Below are 21,617 nucleotides of genomic sequence, written 5' to 3'. Positions count from 1 at the left end.
TTGAAATCAGACTATATAAGTGCTTAGAATAAGTCTGTGGATGAAGAGGAAAATGAAGATGATGATGATACTGGGATGAGGAAAAAGGAACACAACAGCTTTGTACGTTCAATTCTTCCACAATTGCTAGGGAGAATAAAGAAAGAGGGAGAAGAAGACCCACTACACACATCCCGGTCCCTGATTTGTGTCTGCTCTGCCCACCACAGCCCACTGGATGGTCATGACTGAAAAGAAAGGGAGATGCAAGGTACCACGACATGCAAAGGTAGACCTGAAGCCAAGAGCCAAAAATGTAACGTCCACCTGTTTCACATCCACCAACAACTGCTTCCCGAGGTTCCATCCAGAATAATAATGACTTTGCAAAAAAGAGAAACACAAACACACACTGCAGCTAATCTCTACCCCAGCGATTGATAAACCATTTGTGGCTGATGTTTCTTGAAACAAAACTTGTGAAAAAACTAGGGTGAAATATTTTTCAGGACCAGGTTAGTACAAGGAAATAATGGTGTTCCAAACTTAACAGTGTTTAAGTGTTTAAGAAGTTTAAGTTTAAGTTTAAGAACACACTGAGGTTCCAATGGTGCTGTATTCACGTCACTTACAGACATAGATATGAACCATCAACATAAAAAGATTTGATCAGAACAAAAACTCATAACTTAGCATTAGGTCCTGTCAGGATATCGCACTAGTTTTTTATGTTCTTTGATCTCTATTTCTCACTGACAAACCACTAGAGTCCAGCTATGAGCTGTACACACTTTTCAAAAAAGTGACGGTTATCTGAGTGAATGGTTATATTTTTTGGGTGGTTTCAGTGGTGAAAAGACCAGTTCCAGGTTAGCAATGAGCAAACAGCCCTGTTCTCCATCTACACTTTCCATTTTGTTTACTTACACTCAAATGCATTGTGTTATGATTATCCCCGCTGGATATTTGATTTGGTTTAATATGTCCCCTGTCCCCATCAAAAAAATACAAATGGGCTTATGAAACTTATGAAAGTTTTTGTGTTGAGATTTCAGACAAATCTAACCTGATTCCAGTCCTACAAAAATGTTTATTCTTGGGCGTTCAAATCAGATAAGAACCCACAACGAGAAGGAAAAAGAGACCATCCTGCAGTTTCTGGCTTGCTTTAGTAGCTGCATCCTTCTCTGTGTTACCCATAAAAAGCTTTGTGCTTGAGGGTAATTAACTGCAGTTGGTTTGGAATCCAGCCTTTAACAACCTGTACCACAGCTCTCTTGGCAGGGGATTGACAAGCACTGCTATGTGTTTATTTCCTGCCGTCATGTTCCAGCAGCACTGCTCCCACCAAATGACCCAGGGAAGAGGTAACACTTCAGAGGTCAAACTAACCGCAAGTGTTTGGTGCAAACATACACTGATGAGCTCCATTAGTCGTTTTTAAGCTGGAACTGTGGATCTTCACAATGGTAACTTTACATCCGCTGAAAGCCTGGTTAAATCATTATGGGTAATGCCATGGTGTCACACAAACCTAAGCTTGTAACTATGACACCTTACCTCCCCAACACCCCTACCAACCACAAACAAAGCCAGAGAGTGAGCTCACAGTCCCTTAGCAACAGCAGAGTGGGTCTACAGTAACAGCCCCGCTGGTAAAATCAGCGTTTGGGTGTGGATCCATATTCAGAGGAGCATTACAAAATGGGATTTCATTCAACTCTGCATTATATGATTCCTCAGGGAGCACTGGTGAAAGACTTTAACGTTTGATTGAGAGCAGGTAAGAGCAGACACACAACTTTTATCAGTGTGGGAGAGTTGCTGAAAGCCAGTGTAATGAACTGTAACCTTAACCCCAACCATACACATGGTTTTTGTTAAAATGCTGTTGATAACCCTGCTTGTCCACTGAAACCAAACCTCCCATTCAGTTCCAGAGGTTAATGTCCTCTGTTCTTCTTTAAATGTGTCAGGCTGTTAAATCAGGCTAGTAAAAAAAAAAAGTGCTAGCTGTTCACACAACACTGTTATCTCATGTTAAAAAGACATATTTGCCTTATTATTTTAGATAAATGCACCGCATTAGGCCTCAGTCTGTCTGCCCAGCGCTGCGCTGACAGAATAGCAGGGTCAGTCTGTGGGTTTGTTTTTTACTGTTTGCACATAGATTTCCAGGGAGTTTGATGACATAAACCTTTAGAAATTATGATTGTGTCCATACAGCTGACATTATTTTAAATGAAAGTGTTGAGATTCTCACAGGAACAGCTGATTGTCAGAGAGAGTTGATTCCACACAGGAAAAAAGTGGGTTTTTGCACCTTCACACTTAAATGGTAGGTATCGGTTGTTATCAGCACTGAAGCTATGTGTCAGATGGTACCAGCTGCAGATAGGCACAAAAACAAGGTCACGGTGGAGAACAAACTTTTTATGCGTACGTTACAAAAACACTGACAAATGATATCAAACAGGACACAACCTGCTGTCTCTCGTCTCAAAAGCCTACGTTTTTTTCACCCACATATCCATCCCAACCTCCTCCCTACAAAGACTTTGTGGATTCTAATTTAAATCAACAAATGCCACAATCTCTGCCTTTAATATATGTTTTATCTCTGAGGAACTAAGGTAATTAGTCTCTAATGGGTTTCTATGTATATGTTATGTTTTCCGTTCTGTTTGAAACCTATGGTTGTGTATTTTTAAACTATATTTTTAAGACTCGACCATTTTTAAGATGCTAACTAAGGATAACATGAGGAGTGTGTCAGGCAACGAGCTGCAAAAGTCTCAAAGCCAGTCGGGGGACACTGGGTTTCATGGTCATTGGAAAGCCACAAGGGGGCCAGGAAATTTGAAATGATAAGTGGGGAAATTGTGGAATATCAGAGTAAAGAACAGAACAGGCCATATGGCCGACACATTGCGTTAACATAATGAATCCTGTGTAAGTCCTGGTTTCACTTCACAGATGCAAACAGCCGTAAAAGAATGTTTCAGATCCATATAAAAGAAATGCAGATGAACTCTTTTCCTTTATTTAAGACATTTATTACATATTCCAAAGTGGTAACACCCATTTATAAAATGTCATCCTCTGAATCTTTAGTTCTATAAAAATGAGACATGTGTTTCTTTTCAACTCAACACTACAAACAGACTCATAAATACACCGTATGTGTCAGTGGCCTACAATGACTGTTCACCATTTGTTTTTACCGGTGACATGTTGGACATGCGATGAATGACAGCAGGAGACAGTGCAGTGCAGATGAAAGCATGTATGTCCACAGTGAGCAGAGAAGGAACTCTCAGTCCAAAGCATTCATCCTGCTTCCATCAGGACCACGGTCCTACAGAGACACAAGATTTTTCTCCAGAAGTTCTGAACCCCTGGGGCTGCAAGGTAACTGCATGCTGTCTGTCCTCGCAAATCGCTAATTCCCCAATATATTCCACACCAGTGCACCAATCATACACCATGTGATTTCATTTGACATTATGGAGACGTGCTTTTTCACTGATTTTAACATTGTGTGTTCTGTTTCAATTCTTTTTCTTGAAACCACGTTTGTGTGTTATGTCATTAGATTGGCTGTCAGGTCACACTGCGTCAACTCATGTTTAATGTCATGTTATTTTATCAAGATTTATTTGGTGTCATTTTATTTTGATCCATGTCATTTTCAATAAAATATTAGAAAGAAAACAGATTCCCAGGGCATAGACAAAGGAAATAGGAAGGTAGATCTATTTCTGGTCTATTTCTGTTAAGTTATTGAATTTATTTATTAATTATTCCCCATTCTTATTATAAATTTTTGTTGTTGTTGTTGTTGTTGTTGTTGTTGTTTCCCAGTGCGGGGGTTCTGTTGTCCCCTCCAGCAGAGGGTTGGCAGTGGTCAGGTGTCAAACAGAGTGACACCACGGGGCAGAGATGGAGGAGATGGAAGAGTGATTCCTCTAAACAGTTTCAAAGGAAAACTGGAGAGCAGAGCAAAAGCAGCATCGAGCGCAAGCAGACGTAAGATGACTCCAGAGGTCGGACGTCCCACTGTGGACCAGCACAGAATCAATGAATCTGCAGGTGAATAAATCACATATAGTATATTGTATTGAAAACCGTCTGTCCTTTATGCTACTGGTTCATATGTTTTCCTGTGTGACACAGGCCCTTTTATTATCTCAGCGTGTTTGATGCATCCATTACATCTTTGTGTTGACAGTTCAAAACCTTTGGTCTTTTATCAAGCGATGTAATGTTTGTGTTCAGTTTAAAAAAAAAAATTTTGCTGCTAATAAACCGTTCCTCCTTTAATAATCTTTTAATGGAAACTTCACATGCTTGCTCACCGACTCAGAAACTGCAGCAGTCAAAAGACTTTCATAGATAACTGAAGGCTTTTCCAGTGTCAGATCTTAGGCCTGTCAATCAAACAAATACTCGCTCATGTCAGACCCCATCCACACCCCTACCCACTAGTTCATGCTCAAATCTGACAAATGCTATTTTTGTTGTGTCGTGACTTGATTAAATATGCATAAACTATAACAACAAAGACTCATCCATCCAGTAACTTTTATTGTCTCTCTATGCCAGATAACTAATCAACACAAAGCAATAGGGCCCTAAGACTGATTTAACCAAGTGTCATTCAGCAGGCTAGTACTAAACATCTGGGCAGATTTTCCATTACCAATCCCTAGTGAGCACAGGTGTGTTGGCTGCAGGTGATGTGCAAGACACACACAAGTTACTGGGTGAACTCACTTCTACTGTATATGACTGTATATGACTGTTTACAGAGACTGTGTCTCTGTAAAGTGGGTACGACTGTGGGATCGTCTACTGCTGTATTGTAAAAAGCAAAATTGCAGTATGCTGCAAAAGTCTCTATTTTCTCATGTTTGTATGATGAGCTAAAGCTCAAAATGGCTTTTATTAATGCACATGCAAACACAAACCTGCGTTTGAATATCCATAATCATATCCAGACTACGTGCCTATATGAAGTCTTTTTCTAGCCTCGGGCAGGAAAAGCTGTGCTTAGTGCTGGTGACTCAAACACATAATCCAATATCTTTGCCAATTGACATGATGGTTTCTCTGTTTTGCATTCTGTATTATTTTGATAGAGGGCAAGGTCTGTTTTTGCTACAGTTGGGGTAATTGCCTTTTGGATATGCTCTAGTGATAAGCAGAGACAGTTGTTCAGATGTTATTATGCTCTATCCGTCACCCAAACCCAGATCCGTGTGTATTTGATAGTAGTGTTTACTTTGTTGGCAAGCTGTAATAAAATCTGCAGTATGGATGAGACGTGAGTCAAAGCTACAAATCTGATTATGACTGACTCTTCTCCTTCCAGAAGCTCCCACAATGCCCTGCAACAATGAGAGGCAGGCTCGGCTCAAAGAGCCCGGCTCTCTAAAGGTTGCAGAACTCCATCTGTATCTGCCTTCATCACTCTGTGAGGATGAGGAGCAGGACGCTGAGGCAGAGGACATGAGGTAGGAGTTCTTAGCAAAGCTGTTAGGGCTGTAGAGTCCGCTGCAAGTGGCGGGAGAGCAGCTATCAGTTTCATGAGCTGTTTTCATTCATTACACATCTGTGGTTTTCACCCTTCTGTCCAGAAACTGGAGCAAAGCTCCAGAACTGGTCTCTGAAGTGATGTCAGTGGGATGGTGGGGGGGAGGTTTTCCCAAGCAATTAGAACAACTGCAGTGCATGTAAAGGAATGCTCACTGTGTCTAAATGGAATCTGTTATATCCATGGAATTATTCCGTGCAAGGAAGACAAAACAGAACCAAAACAAAGAGGATGTAGTTACAGGATGTTCGACGAGAACAAATTCAGCGAACCATTAGTTTAGGCTGAAGATATGGGAATGTTGTGGTTAGGCCAGAAATTCTTTTTATACATAGTCTCATGTCCTGTCTGTCAGGACTAAATGGTCATATGCTCCAGGAGGAGACCCCAAGAGGCTACAATGTTCTTTCCATGGCACAGTATTATGGAAAGATAATGGGAGAGAAGAAAGAACAATTGAGGGCAGATGATGGGGATACAGACAGGCATGTGTGTGTACATGCTTCACCTAAACAGTATCAAGTGCATTGAAATAAATATAATCTATATAAAATATGGAACGAGTGGCTCGTTTGTTTTTCTGGTCTGCACAGACACAAATTTCTGGCCTGCATACAGTTGTCTGCAAAGAGTCCATCCATTATCTGGTGGACTAGGGAGATTTCCATCATAGATACGAACTATTGGACACGGAAAGTAAGAAATGGCCCTTAGAGTGAGAAAACGTTGTGAGCAAATGGAAGGTTTGACATGAAAAGGAAAGGGTTTCCATTTTTTTTAGAATCATCCTCCGAGGGGCTTCTCTACATAGGACAAAAGACAAAATACAGGTAAACCCCATCAGGCACTTACAATGTATTCATGGTAAATTTAGCTGGTTTGACTGTAATCAGATCGTACAGGGGGGCATAATTAAATACTTAGTATTTCCCAAGCAATTAGAACAACTGTATTCATGGCCTTTGCCATGACACTCGAAATTGAGTTTCCCACTGATGATCTTTGAGTTGTTTCTACAACTTGATTTACCTGTGGTAAATTCAGTTGATTGGACATGTTTTGGAAAAGCATACACCTGGCAATACATGTCCCACAGTTAACAGTGCCTGTCAGAGCACAAACCAAGCCATGAGGGCTAAGGATTTGTCTGTAGACCTCAAAGACAGGATTATATTGAGACACAAATCTGGGGAAGGACAGTACAGAGGAAAGAAACATTTCTGCAGCATTGAAGGTCCTGATGAGCACAGTGGCCTTCATCATCCGTTAATGGAAGAAGTTTGAATCCACCAGGTCTCTTCCTAGAGTGGGTCGGCTGGCCAAAGTGAGCGATCGAGAGAGAAGGGCCTTAGTCAGTGACCAAGAAACCGATGGTCCCTCTGAAAATGCAACAGCATTCCTCTGTGTAGAGAGGAGAACCATCCAGAAAAACAAACATCTCTGCATTACTCCATCAATCAGGCCTGTATGGTAGAGCGGCAGGACAGAAGTCACTCCTCAGTAAAAGGCACATGACAGCCCACCTGAAGGACTCTCAGACCATGAGAAACAAAATTGTCCAGTCTGATGAAACAAATATTAAACTCTTTGGCCTGAATTCCAAGTCTCATATCGCTCACCCCCTGGCCAATACCATCCCTACAGTAAACCACGGTGGTGACGGCATCAAGCCTTGGGGATTCCTTAGAATCTTTCACAAATAAGTTATAGTGAATTGACACTTGAACCTTGGTGTCTAGAAGTCTTAGAGTGAGGTCTTCTAATGATGATATAGGACGAAGTGCCAGGCTATTACCCTGTGTCTGGACATAATATAGCTCCTTATGTGAAGGTATTTAAAAAATGTTTTAATGGAATATTATATTTCCTTTTCAAGTCATTAAAAGTCATGAGGGTTTCTGATATTTTAGCCAAACCCTTATTAGAGCCCGGGTCTTCTCTGCCTGACTTAAAGCCCTCTGTACCATAAATTGGGGAGAATTAAGATATTTGCTGGGTCTTGCCGAAATAAGCCTGAGCTCTGTGCCAAACTGTTACCGTGCTTTTTAGCAAGGGGTTCTTGATCTGCTTAAATTGCCTATTTGAGTTTGTAGAAAACATATATAAGCTTAGAGGTATTGCAGTTTCCTGAGACTCCATTGTAGCCCAAGATGGTGGTTGCTCCCACGAGAAGTAGTGCATGGCAGCCTTAATTTGTGCTGCCCAGTAGTACCATTTAGGATTTGGAACCTGCAGCCCACCTCTGTCAAAGGGGAAATATACTAAGGAGATCTTCAGTCGGGTCAACTGTTGATGGTAAATGGTAAAGTGCTTTACACTGCTTCTCCTTCACCCATTTGCACTCACAATTAAACACCTGCACTGATGGGAGCTGCTGTGCAGCTGGCCTACACTCACCGGAGCAACTAAGTTGGGGTTCAGTGTCTTGCTCAAGGACACTTTGACATGTAACCAGAGGACCAGTGATCAAACCAACAACTGTGGGATTAGTGGACACCTGGGGACGTTTGCTATTCCGAACAAAGTTACAAAAAGTATTCTTCAGTGTCTAAAAGAGGAATTTGAACTTGCTCATGATGGTAATTTTTAGGATGTTAATATGGCCAATTAGAGAAATTGGCAGTTTAGACCATTTGTGCATTGACTGTATTATTCCTTCCATAAGGGATTTATAATTAGCTTTTAACAATCTCATTGATAATAGGAGTAATTCTAATACCTAAATGAGAAAATCCCTCTTTAGAAACTGTTAAAGGAGTTGCAACTGGGGGTTTTCTCTCTCATTATCTTTCAGGAACATTATGACAGACTTGTTAATATTTATTTCATACCTTGAGAATATACTAAAGGTCGCTTTAGTCAAGTGTTGTAAGTTTGGTAAAGTTTTTTGAAGTACAGCACTGATGTTCTATATCGTCTACTCTAATTCCTGTTTTGTCTGCATTGCTATGGATTTTCATGGCTAGTGGCTTAACAGCCAGCGTAAATAGAAGAGGACACTGTGTTGTGCCTCTTTTTCATGGAAAAGGTGGTGACTAGTTCCATTAGTTAGTATTTCAGCTTGAGGGTTTGAATACAGCAACATGACCCGTCTGAGAAATTTCCCTGTTATGCCAAATCTTTTTAAAGACATCAAAGAAATACTTCCACTCTATCCTATCAAAAGCCTTTTCTACATCCAGTGACAGGAAAGCAAAATCAGAGATTATGCTCTTATTAAAGAGCACATTGAATACTGCTTTTATGTTTTCGTAGCCCTGTCTTCCCTGCACAAAACTGGGGTAATAGTGGTTCCCCTCTTCTCGCTAATACTTTACATAGAATTTGTTTGGTCACTATTTAAAAGTGAATTTGGTCAATAACATCGGCATTGGTTTGGTTCTTTTTCCGGTTTTAACAGTAGTGAAAGTGTTGTTGTCTTTAAATTAGGGGGAAGGGACCCACTAGCAAAAGACTCTTTATAGAACTTGCATGTGGCCCAGCTGTTTTGCCTCCATTCATTCCGTTTTTTCTTGAGCCCCAAAGTCGCCATCCAAACCATCTAAAAGGTGATTATTATGTAAGTTTGAGTTTTGTTGGTTTGTTATTAGAAATGTACAACTTTTGATAAAAGCACTGAAAAGTGTCATTTATTCTTCTTCTGAAGTTAACTCTCTCTTGCCTGTCAGAATAGAGTTTGATACTCTGTCAGTCTGAGCCTGTTTAATTTGCCAAGAAAGGAGTTTACCTGCCTTCTCCCCCCAGTTCATAATAGGTTTGTCTAAATCTTAACAAACTCCTTGTTGCTTTGTCTACAGATAAAACCACAACGTTGCTTTCAGTTTTTGCATTTCTAAAACTAAAGAAGGGCGGAAGTTTTCAAAAACTTTTCCTTCCAATTCTTTAATTGCTTGCTCAAGATTGTCCATTTTTAATCTTTGAATTTTCAGTTTGGAGCTAGTGTAGCTTATCATTTGCCCTCTTAAGAAGGCTTCCTCATGGAAGCAGATGTCTGCTTAGTGTTACATCCGAAATATAAGTCTATTTTCTTCTGATATAATCCACACAACTTGGGTCTTTAGACCAGATTGATTGCAAGCGCCACCTAGATGCATGACCCACGGAAAGCGCTGGTTCAATGAAAGGTGAGGCTGGTGCATGATCTGAGATTAAAATACTATCATACCAGGATTTCTGAACATTGGGTACTAAATTCGTTGAGATAAGAAAATAATCTATTCTAGAGGCTTTTATATGTATTCGAGTGGCATGAGAAACTCCGCTGATGAACATGTTGATCCGAGTCTTTTATACATTGTAACTATTCTTTTCTAGTCTAACTGTGCCAATGGTCAACTCATTTGATCTATCTACTACTGGTTGGACTGTAGAATTAGTCTCCCCCTAACCAATAAAAAAAAGATAATAATAATAATCACAATCATAATAACAATACTCAAGGATTAAAAATAATCGAACCAGCGTGGTGTATAATTAAGGTATATAGACAGTGGGTCTATTCTATTTCCCTCCAGAGGTGAAAGTATGTAATAAGTTGACACAACGTGGTTTTTACCAGAGTAGTTCAGTTCAAAGTTACTGTTCAAAGTGATGTCAGACTTCTCCTTTATAAGTTATGAGTAGTTTCACAGGGTGTACAATTCCATATGGTAAACCATGGATAGCTAGAGAGACGAGGTTTCTTTCGACCGGGTCAAATGTTTTCCGCAGTTTGAACACGTCTACAAATGTCTGGAGAAAACAGCACCTTTTGATTATCTGCAAGAATGAGTCCCTTTTGCCTGGCCGCTGTCATTTTTACTTTATCCGCATAGTTTAGGAGTTTCACTATCAACACTCTTGGACGCGCCGAAGGCTGAATGCGTGCTTCGCTTGCTTGGCTATTTTTCTCAAGCTCGCTCAATTAGTAGTGGTCTTGTAATGATATCCTCACCTAGCACATCTGGGATCTATTTTTCCATAAAAAGACATAAGTCTGCTTTTTATTTTCCCTCCAGTAATCCCCCCAGGCGAAGGTTATATTGTCAGCTTTAAGTCTCAACTCTTTGATTGTGGCTTTCATGGTGGTGGTCTTTGTTAGAAAGATGTTATCTTGGTTGGTGCTAATTCTATCTTCTGCTTAAGCTACTCGGACTGTAAGTGCTTGCAGTTCAAATTAAAAGAAAAATTCTTCCTTCATTGCTCGAATCATCGACAGTATTTCGTTGGATGCACCTGTTTCATCTCCTATATGGCTACTGTTAGCTGTGTTACAGAGTCAACTGCAACTGTCGTTTTTTGGGCCTGTTTTGTTGGTTTCGGTTCCATTGCTTCCTTATTGTATTGAGCTGTGAGCTAGTAGTGATTTAGGGCTGTGTAGTCGGTCACGTCGGGAGAAATATATCGGTGGGGCCCGATATGTTACCGCTCAGCCCTGCGCCATAACCAGAAGTCTGGGGGGATGTTTTTTAGCGGCAGGAACTGGGAGACTACTCAGGATTTAGAGAAAGATGAATGCAGCAATGTACAGAGACATCCTTGATAAAAACCTGTCCCTGAGCGCTCTGGACCTCATACGGTGGCGGTTTATCTTTCTACAGGACAGTGACCCTAAGCACACAGTCAAAATAACAGAGCCCAGACTTGAACCCGATTGATTGTGTCTGGAGAGATCTGAAAATGGCTGTGCACCAATGGTCCCCATTCAACCTGATGGAGAATGAGAGGTACTGCAAAGACGAATAGGAGAACCTCCCCAAAAATACGTGTGCCAAGCTTCTAGCGTCATACTCAAAAAGACTTGGAGCAGTAATTGGTGCTAAAGGTGCTTCAACAAAGTATTAAGTAAAGGCAGCGAATACGTATGTACTCTAGTTGTGTGAGCTACAGGAACTGGATGAAGTTGTGACTTGCTACTACATCACTGCTCGCTTTGTTTCTGTGCTGCTTCAGGTCTTCTGCAAAGATCACAAATGTGCAAGAATTTGATGTGAGAGCAAGCAATGCGGGCTCTCTAGTGTTTCCCACCCAGCAGCGATCGGCTGAACACAACACTCCACAGCACACAGGACTGCGACCAGCTGAGATGTGAAGCACAGAGGACAGCAGAGGTCAGATTTGTCCACAGATGGATTCGCCACACTGGTTAAAAACAGATGACAGTTTGATTGATATTTAATGACACAACTGTGTATATCTGACGAGTTAGGAAGAGGTGTGTTTGTTTCCAAAGAAAACTGGGAAGGAGGTAACCTGAAGAAAGCCTGGAGACAGGACCAAAAGAAAAAGACTGGTAACTTTTTAGACAACAGGTTAGTTGTAAAGATAAAGAATGTGACACATACAGCATGTGAATGAAAACAAAACAGGTGGTACAATAATAAAGAGGTGGTTAGTTTACAGAATGACGACTTCCTAACTTCCTTTTTCAGATTTCCAGGGTGTGGTCTCCCTAGGTAATTATTGGGAACCAGAGAAAATGTAGCCTTGGTTCATTATCTTGTTTGGCAAAGTATATTTGTGCGTCTTTGATACAATATAAATTATTTTGTTAATTAGTGTGACTGAATTTTCTTTGCTTTCTGCATAAATGGGACCTAAAACATGATCAGAGCTTACGCGGGTCGTAAAACCAGATAAAACTACGTGGATGCAAGGGAGTGGCTTCTCCCTGCAACTCTTGCATCCACACCGTTGCTGATTAATGTTTGTCTTTTCAGTTAAAAAACGCTGTTGGGGGAGTTTGTCCTTCTCCACTTCAAGGGTCTAAAGACATTAAGCATGTAGGTGTTGTTGTGGAGCAACCTCTCCCGATGATGGACTCATGAACAATGATATATGATATTAGGCCTTTAGTTTTTGGGAAGGTTTGTTTACCACTCCTGGGGAGAGTAACAGTGGTCTTGACTGTTCTCCATTCGTACCTGACACGTTTGACAGTTGAGGCCAAACTCTTTTTTCCAGCCTTTGAAGCATTAACAACTCTTCTTCTGAGCTCTTCCAAAATGTCCTTTGTTCAACCCCTGACATACTTTTATAAACCTGTGTTGTCAAGATCAGACTTATAGTAAAGACCCACAGAATTTTCTCAGTAAATTAATGAACTTTTTGTTATTTGCTTAATTGGGTTCCTTTAGTCTAGTTTTAGGACTTAAACTCTGATCATGTTTAGGTTACCTACTTATTTTGAAATGGTTTTGAAAGTGATACAAACATAATAACACATATTCAGCTGGTACAAATGTTCTTTTGTCATCAGAAGAAACAAAAATGGTCAAGGGGTGTTTGAAAAAAGTTTTGAAAAAGTTCATTAATAAAAATTGTGTTTAATTCATTTAATTTGTCATAGAAGCACAACTGGACTTGCTGAATGTGCATTAAATATTATGTTATGTTTAACTAAACTGGGCAAAAACAACATAATACACAAAAACTGCACCTATAACTAATAGCTTTGGTAAAATTCTGGCTACTCACACAGTTAAGATATGATTTCTTTATTACATTTAGGACATTTGTTGTGTCTACTTGTGTAAGCGTGAAACAAGGTCTGACAGCAAAGAAACTCAGCGAAAAGAAGCAAAAACAGATCCATCAACAGTGGCTGTGAGAACAGTTTGCAGAGCACACGCCTGTCACTCTGACCAAACTGTGAAGCCTTGCTAAGTCCTGGCCCTCTGTGGGACATGACGCTGTCAGGTCAGACAAGTTGACATGGTGAGACGTCAGTGCTGTCGAGGTGTGCAGCTTCTGAACAGTCGCAGTAAGTCAAGTGTGTGTAGTGATTTCTCTTTGGCTGCTTCTCGGCACAGAGGAAGCAGATCGTACACCACACACTGTGCTCCGGAGAGATCTGGACACCACTGCTGCTCCGAAACGGCCTCAGTGCACAGGAGCCTGCCAGACGAATGAAAGCAAGGGGCCGAACATTAGACTGAGATGAACTGAATATTTTGTTCTGTTTTGGGTAGTTTTTCACCTTATTCTAACTTTATTGTTAAGTCGGTGTGATAAGTGTTAATTATAAGTAAAAAGGTTAAAACTTTTGCTTTTGAATAAGAATTTAAGAAGAATTTTCTAGACATGTTGGGGCATATTGTAAACTGTAAATAAAAACAAAATCCAATGATTTACAACTCACTGCACCTATAACATAGAGTATATTTGATTTTAATTAATTCAATACATTAATAAAAGACGTTGAAACTGAGACGTGAGTTTTTTTTTACTAATTTGCATGCAGATGCTTTTAGATGCTAATTTTTCATGCTGATTAGCCTCTGAACTCTTACTACTGAGCCTTGGTGATGTAATGCATGCAAAATGTGGTTATATATATATATAATACATAAATATATATATATATATATATAAAACCACATTCTGCATGCATAACAACAAAATGTTTTTTTTTTTCGGTGTGATTATTGTAAATAGATTAGATGTTAGATTTCTAAATTGGTCAAACTTCTGACTTATTATCCTTACCTTAAAATAAATATCTTATTTGGTTGTATCTCATAATTGTGACTCACTGTGAGTATCAGCATCGCCCAGAAGCAAAAGAAACTGAGAGGATAGAGGAGTACTTCAAAATCTAATAATAAGGATAAGGAATAATAAGGAGTGTGCACACTTTATCTGCTGTCCATGATTGATGGATATGTGCATATATTTTTTTATTCATTGGGATTGATAGGCTGCTTCATAGTGTGATCTTGTGCATCTATGTGGAACTAGCGAGTGCGGATGTGGTGTCGGGCCAGGGAGCACGTCAGTTCAGCAGTGTCTCTCATCTGATCCTGTATCCCATTGCGATGTGTCCCGGCAATTACAAAAGAATTGTGAAACAAATTAGTTATATAACTAGGAACACGCTCAACTATGCACAAAGTAATGAGCTTTTGATTTGTCCCTGTACCAGAGGCAGCAAGCTCAATGAAGAGTCTCATGAGTTTTATGTTCATAATCCCCCGGCCATTCCTTTACTTCTACTCTCACACCTAAATCATCATTTGTACATAAACTATAGTATATACGAGGACACGATGCTTGAACATAATGCACAGCATTACCAAGGATGAAGTATGCGGCAGCAGTGAGGGACAGAGCAATGAGGAAGATGGTGCCTAAACCCAGATCTCCCCTGGCACAGACATTTGGACAAGCACAGGGGCTCTCCACCCAGATCTGCAGGGGCTCCTCAGTGCTGAGCTTCTGGTCCAAGATGAAAGAAGTGGACTGATTTGGATTACAGTGGTAATACACTACTGTGAGCGGCCGCTCACTGTGTGCTGGGGACACAGGAAGAAAATCAGTGATGTCAAAACACTACAGAGACAACTGGATCCGTGACATGAATGCTATGTGTTTTAGCAAACCAAAGTAGGAGACAGACAGCATCTTAAGGGTGTTATTGTAGTGGAATTCATTCCCATCATGTCTTCCATAACTGATACGGTGACTAATTTCTCTGTTGAGCCTGTCGTACCTATGGACATAAACAGTGTATCATTGAGGATCCTTTACTTTATTTCTCCGTCAAATAATTCAGACAGAATGGACATGAAAAAACTGCAAAAGACACTCAAGCATGTGTTGATGAAAGCATGTTTAAATAAGAATTTGTGCTGACTTAAATACAAAAGCAATCAGTTGTCATGCTCCAATTCTATATACTGTATAAACACCCACGCAACCTGATTTACAACCAGTTTTGCATTGTGCAAAATGTGCAATGTGACTAATTAAAGTTAAAGGAAATAAATCTGCTGTTAAAACGGCAGATTTATTGTGAAAAGCTCAGATTTATGGCTCCACCTTGTAAAGCTTCTCGTTTTCAGTTGTTGTGTTAGGGGGACCCCTGCTGGCTTCTCATCAGCTCCTTTGTTTAAAGTGGAATGACATAAAAGCCAATCAGATGACAGTTTTTCTTGTTGCTAAAATATGTTTAATGAAACTTGGATCCCTCTGACTTCCATCATCACCTTTTTTAGCATAGCAGAAGTATTTTTGAAAAATGGTTACAATTTCACTGTAGGTTGAATCTACCAGTAATGTGATAACCGAGGTCATAGGGGGTGTTTGACTGCTTCATTTTAAATAGGGTGGCCAAAACTTTAGAAACACCATTTCTTATAATGCACACAATTATCACCCTTCTGACAGTTTCAACTTAAAAATTCTATCATTGTAAAAGTAGAATTCACGGCAAAGCTGCTGTATTGAATTGTGTATCTAATAAAGTTACCAGTGAGTGTACATTCATTTGTAATAATCTGTGGTTAAACAACAAGGTTGCTGTTGGGACTTTAATGAGTTTATACTCTGTTTTGATGATCATATGTTTTGAATCTAACCATGACATCACATTCTGCTGGGTAGCTTGAGAAATTCTCACCAAAAGTTACCACACAGTGGAGTAAAAGTACTATGCCTCTGAAATACAATTTACAAAGTATGAATAGCAAAAAACACAGGAATAAAGGTTGTACAGTGTTTAAGAAATTGTGTGTGTTTTTTTTTTTCCACCTCTGTGATTGACACTAACAAAACGTCATCAGTGTAGTGGGGATCAATATATCAGCACATTTGGTTTGACCAAATGGCCACAGACATGGTACAAGAATTTTACAAGACAGATTTCATTTATAATCAAAGTGAGGAGTGAAAGCATCAAAGAGGTAGAGGGTGAGGAAAAGGAAGGAGTCCAAAGGAAGTAGAGGGTGTGGCTCTTTGCAGTAGTATGAAAAGTGAGTAATGATCACGTAGTGAGAGTCACAGCACTGAGTCTGGTCTATTGTACCTGATGATGAGGCACGCAGCCACATTAGTGCAGTCAGATCTGGTCAGTGTCAAGTCCTCTGGGTGTGAGAAGGGCTGGCAGGGACTGAAGGACAAGAGGATCTCAGCGTTGATGGACATGTTCTCTGCTAGCACAGGTTTCAAGTGTCCCAGGAAACCATGTGCATCCCCTATGATGTCCAGGTTTATCACCCCACTCCCATCCTTCATGATACATTTGCAGTTGTTGACTTTGAAGCAGGCTGGCTTCTCAGCGGAGCTCGGCCGAGGCAAGAGAGACGAGGCGAACATGCGGAAAACCACGGATGAAACTAGGAGGATGGTCTGAAAGCTCATGGTGACACTGTGGACAGCGATAAACAAGTCAGTGGGGAGCTACAGAGCAGCTGACAGCATGGTGATGGTGGGAAGTAATTAGAATAAAGGTGGTTGTCATTCCAGGAATTCCAAAGCCCCACTGGGCTCAGATCAGTGCCTTTCCAAAGTCAACAGTACACAGTGCCTGCTTTGCACAATTCCATCACGAAATATAGACAACATATCACTGATTCTGGAAATGGTAGTTAATATGAACTATATTTACTGAGGACTGGTAATAGGGGCGGATGTAGCTTAGTTGGTAAGGCAGTCGTCCACGGACCACAGGGTCAGTGGTTTGATCCCTGGTCCCAGCTATGTGTCGAAGTGTCTCTGGGCAGGACACTGAACCTCTGACAGCCCATTCCCATCCCCAGCTGTGCAGTGCCAGTCCAAGCCCGGCAGAAATCGGGGAGGGTTGTGGCAGGAAGAGCATCCGGTGTAAAAAAAAAAAAAACTGTGCCAAATCAACATGTGGACAATGATCCGCTGTGGCGAAACTGAATTCATGGGATAAGCTAAAAGGACAAAAAAAACAAAAACTGAGGACTGGTAATAAGTAGGTTCAATTTGTTCATTTTAATGCATTGAATATGTTGAGGTTGGACTTTGCTTGATGTGTGATGGTTTAGAGCAATGTGAACTTTAGTTAGCTACCATAACTGAAGTATCTTATTTTTATTTAAGTTAATGTAAATATTAATAAAGTAGCCATGGCGATTGACTAAGATCTCAGTCTCCTTACTCTACATGTGCAATACACGATTACTAATTTTCTCTTAATATTAATGAGCATAAAAAGGACATTTAAACCAATAGGCCTAACCCTCAATAAACTAAAGGTCTAATACACTTGAATATAATGAATGTGTGTGTTAAAAACAGTCCTGCTTGTTAAGTAGTCAGTTCACATGCTGATGGTTCTTCTGTTAATTAGCTTAAACTGAGCATATTTTAGTACTTAATGTGTAAAATGTGAAATGGATTATATGGCTCTGCTTTCATTAATCATTGACATTGTTGGTCTGTTGTGTAGGAAGCAGCATTGATTGACATGTATTTCTCACTGACAATAGTGTTTGAATAAAAGTCATGTTGGTGAATATTATGTTGTATTTTGCTGAATATTTCATTAATTGTAAGTGTGATCACTACATTTCTAGCATTGTAGAGCATTACTGCTTTGAGTGTCAGAGCTAAGGGCTTATTCTAATGAGATGAACCACAAATGATTTTTCTGCATGACTTAATCTGTAGAATTTCATTAACTCTCTTATTCAGTGTCTGGAGAATATTGTTCTGCCTCTGTCCTCTCCCATTTTTTGCCTCAGGAACAGACCGTCTGCTTAAAATACTGATTTCATTACAGGAAGCCACATGAAACGTTCAAAGTGAATGGGAAACAGTTTTTTTGGTAAATTAGTCACCTCGGAGTTCAGTTTATAACATGTGTTTTCGTATCTCTGATCCTAGGAAGTTTCATCCTACAGGTTTTTGGTAAGTACTGAAGCAAAAATCTGATTTGATCATAAGATTTGCAATTATTTTTTTTACTTGTTATCCAGCAACCTTTCATTGTCATATGTACACTGCCTAGTAAAAGAAAGTAACAACCTTAACCAAGCAAATGCGTGAGAGCCTACCGCTGGATCATCACGGTGATTGATGAGCCCCACATCGAAACAAGATCTTCAACCCTAGTAGATGCAATGAGTAGTTGACTACCTGAACATACTGAAAGACCAGGTTATTCCATCCCTGAAGGCACAAAGCATATTCTAAGTTGACAATGTCAAGATTCATCACCCTCAAATTGTTTAAGTGGTTTATGGAGCACAAGTCATCAATTTTACCGTTTGGCCACACTAACCCCTGTGAGAACCTTTGGGATGTGCTGTGCTGGAGATTTTATACAGTAGCCGTCCACACAAGATCTTAAAAAGGTCAGAATTAAAACTCTGGACAGTAACAAATTTTGTTAAAGTCTAAACTTATTTCTTAGTAGAAACAATAACGTGGGAAATGTGTACTGTGATCAAAACTACAGAGGGTCTAACAAAAGATTAGTGACTTTTTCTGTCAGACTGTATTTGGTATTTTGAATGCAATGACAACCTGCTTCATTTAGATGGTAAGATATTTCAACTTGACCCACATTTTCAGATTTTAAAAATCTCTTTTCAAACCAATCTCAATTCAGTAACCTGAAGATTTCAATCAAAATTTCTGAAGACATCCAAGCCTAAGAGATACTGCCCTGTCCAACAGGAAATTGTCTGCATTCCACAGGTCAAACACTCATTCGGTTATTTGTTCAATGAAAAAAATGTGTTTTTTTCAACCTGACGGTTATAGTCATTTTGTTTGTGCAGGGAAAAAAAAAAAAAAATAGACTCTTTTATACAGATTTTATTTTGTCAATAGAAAAAGCATCTAAGCTTTAACTGCAAATTTGCGGATGGAGTAGAGGAGGTCTTTCCTCTGTTGTTTCTTGGTCCGCAGACTCTCTTCATGCTTATTAAGCCTGCGGCGCAGAGCTCTGGTCTTCTTGGGCCTCAGGTCCAGGGGCTTGTACTTCTTACCCTGAAAGAAATTAAATTGACTTTCAGTGTCGCCGAAAATAACTAGTATGAAAGGCTGTAAATATCTGGAAAGGTTAATGTGAAAACGTTCCAGCTCTTCAAAATCTTCAGGCTTGGCCAAATGTGAGGTTTCACATTTTATACTTTTGCATTTTCCCTCCCTCAAGCAGTGAGCAGAGTAAAGCTTTACATGTCATGTTCACTAATCTGCTGTTATTAAGTCTAATGTTGAAAAGGGAAAAAAAAAAAACCTCTACCAGCTCAAAACATGTCCTAGTTTGGTAGAGATTAACATACCACACATCATAATAATGTTTATACAGCAATCTTCCAAATATAGGACATTCCTCTGGATAGGGATGCTGCAAAGTTTTCTACACTTTCAGCCAAAAGGTGACATTCACTAACACACGACAAATATATTTAGTAAACAGACTGCTGCCTGCTTCTTTGAATATGTCTATTCGAGTTATAACTATAACCCAATAAGTTTCACTCATGCACCAATAGAACCTTTTCAGCTACTAAAATAGCAAATGAAGAGCAACATGCGACTTTTTAAATGCAAGATCATGTCAGGGAAGCACAGTTCATATCTACCTGGATATTTAGGTGGTGTTAGAAACATAATACATACAAAATCTAATAAATGGAATTACTTCATTTAATGTAAACAGTCAATGGTTATGAGGAAAACTCAATAAATTTCAAGTCTCTGTGTTTTGGTAAGGTTTTAGAATACATCAGCAAAATCACCAATAACAAAGTATCTTACACCAGAGGTGAAATAGGTTTGTTCTTACCTTGTAGAACTTCCTCAAGTTCTCCTTTTGTGTCTGGTTAATTACAGTCAGGACTCTGGCAATGGACTTGCGGACAACACGGCTGTGAACAACAGCAAGAACTGTTACAACGTGTGGATGGTTGTTATATTGCCATTAGTACTTCCTCCTTAGGTAAAGGCATTGTAACATACCTTAGGGTTTAATATTTATAACCTTAATTTTAAACCATTTGATCACTGTACATTACTCAGTTGCTCAAACGGCAAATAAATAAGGCGCTAGCCTCCTGGCTACCACAATATCGCAACTCTGAACAGACAGCAAACACCTTTATCAGTTCTAAAAAGAGTCAGAGACAATCTGGTTAGCTCTGGTATAAACTGTACCGGAATGCTGGAAATACTTTTTTCCCCCTTCTAATTTACGTACATCTTGGAGAGCTTGGAAGCAGCCCCACCGGTAACCTTGGCCACACGGAGCTGGGACAGTTCATTTTTCAGGTCGTCCAGCTGCTTAAGCAGCTCTTCCTTCTTCTTGCCCCGCAGATCTCTTGCCTTAATCTTGGCCTGGACATAACAGAAAAAAACTTTGTTGGTGAGGGCATCACGTTTATCTCCCACACGCCACCTCAGGTTGTATCCGCGAAAGAGACCTAAGCACGATAAACAGCTATTCTTCAAATAAGCGAGCTAGCATTAGCCCGTTAAAACTGGCCTTTGTATTATATTTCTGCTTAATGACACCTTATTCACACTACATGCTAGCAGTATTTGCAGAGCTTTCCGTGTTTTTATTAACATCTTTAAGCGATGTTAGGAAACTGTCATTAGCCTGCCATGTTCTCATTAGCTTTACGGTTAGCAGCTCGCTAAGCAGCGTTAGTCGGTACAAGCCCTACACAATTTAACATTTTAATAACTTTTAGCAGCATCCCACTCAATAATACGTGCATTAACAAATGCCAGATAAACTTATATGTATGTATAGGATATATTTAATAAGCTAAAGCTGAGAGAATTCTGAAAAAACGCAACTATTGTCAGAGAATCTGATTCTCACCATGTTCAGTCTCGCTGCCCTGTTGGAAAGGCCGGACGCACCGCGTGCTCACAAAAAGTAGCTTCCGGTGAATTTCTTCTTCGTGGCTTATGAAGTTACTTTGACTTCACGCAAACAGCGCCACTGACGAGCGGAGCGGTGGAGGAGCAACAGAACCACGGCCAATGACACATGGTAGAAGAAACTTTCAAAAAACTGCACAACCTGCTACAAAACTGTTTACGTTACGTCAACTGTTTACGTTGAATCACATTTTGCATTTGCACACTCATTTTTTCAGAACGGCACTACCTCACTTTTTATTGCCTTATTGCTCTTATTTTTATTTATTTTTTGCTCTTATTTTTTATTTGTATTTTATTTTATTTCTATTTTTTCGTCCTATTTTCATTTTACTTACTGTATGACATTTAGAGTGGACGGCAAAGTTAGAATTTAATTGTGCAGGGAAACATGCTTTCTGTCTGTGCATAAGGC

The 21,617-nt window shown here is 39.8% G+C and overlaps 2 protein-coding genes across 2 annotated transcripts; one reads left to right on the top strand and one right to left on the bottom strand.

The window, feature by feature from the left end:
• The first annotated feature begins 1,606 nt into the window (after window positions 1–1,606).
• On the top strand, window positions 1,607–13,744 carry LOC137136833 (uncharacterized). Its single transcript, XM_067522581.1, has 5 exons — window positions 1,607–1,762; window positions 3,236–3,390; window positions 3,844–4,071; window positions 5,354–5,495; window positions 11,507–13,744. Exons 2-5 carry the CDS (start codon window positions 3,264–3,266, stop codon window positions 11,643–11,645), a joined length of 636 nt encoding a protein of 211 aa, XP_067378682.1. The 5' UTR covers window positions 1,607–1,762; window positions 3,236–3,263; the 3' UTR covers window positions 11,646–13,744.
• Window positions 13,745–19,108: 5,364 nt separating this feature from the next.
• Window positions 19,109–21,276, bottom strand: rpl35 (ribosomal protein L35). The gene is made up of 4 exons (XM_067522331.1): window positions 21,141–21,276; window positions 20,511–20,647; window positions 20,100–20,181; window positions 19,109–19,297 (listed from the first exon to the last, which is right to left on the bottom strand). Exons 1-4 carry the CDS (start codon window positions 21,141–21,143, stop codon window positions 19,148–19,150), a joined length of 372 nt encoding a protein of 123 aa, XP_067378432.1. The 5' UTR covers window positions 21,144–21,276; the 3' UTR covers window positions 19,109–19,147.
• Between the last annotated feature and the right edge of the window lie 341 nt (window positions 21,277–21,617).

Source organism: Channa argus, chromosome 11, assembly GCF_033026475.1.
Source record: "Channa argus isolate prfri chromosome 11, Channa argus male v1.0, whole genome shotgun sequence".
Lineage (NCBI taxonomy): Eukaryota > Metazoa > Chordata > Actinopteri > Anabantiformes > Channidae > Channa > Channa argus.
Note: the sequence above shows the minus strand (reverse complement) of the source record. Positions and strands in the feature narration are given on the sequence as shown.

Excerpts from the sequence above, each read along its gene's own strand:
- LOC137136833 (XM_067522581.1), top strand. The coding sequence starts at position 3,264 with ATGTATGTCCACAGTGAGCAGAGAAGGAACTCTCAGTCCAAAGCATTC. Across the intron at positions 3,391-3,843 it reads TGAACCCCTGGGGCTGCAAG|TGCGGGGGTTCTGTTGTCCC; the intron begins GTAACTGCATGC and ends GTTGTTTCCCAG. Across the intron at positions 4,072-5,353 it reads CAGAATCAATGAATCTGCAG|AAGCTCCCACAATGCCCTGC; the intron begins GTGAATAAATCA and ends TTCTCCTTCCAG.
- rpl35 (XM_067522331.1), bottom strand. Across the intron at positions 20,182-20,510 it reads GCTTCCAAGCTCTCCAAGAT|CCGTGTTGTCCGCAAGTCCA; the intron begins GTACGTAAATTA and ends TGTTGTTCACAG. Across the intron at positions 19,298-20,099 it reads ACTTGAGGAAGTTCTACAAG|GGTAAGAAGTACAAGCCCCT; the intron begins GTAAGAACAAAC and ends AATTTCTTTCAG.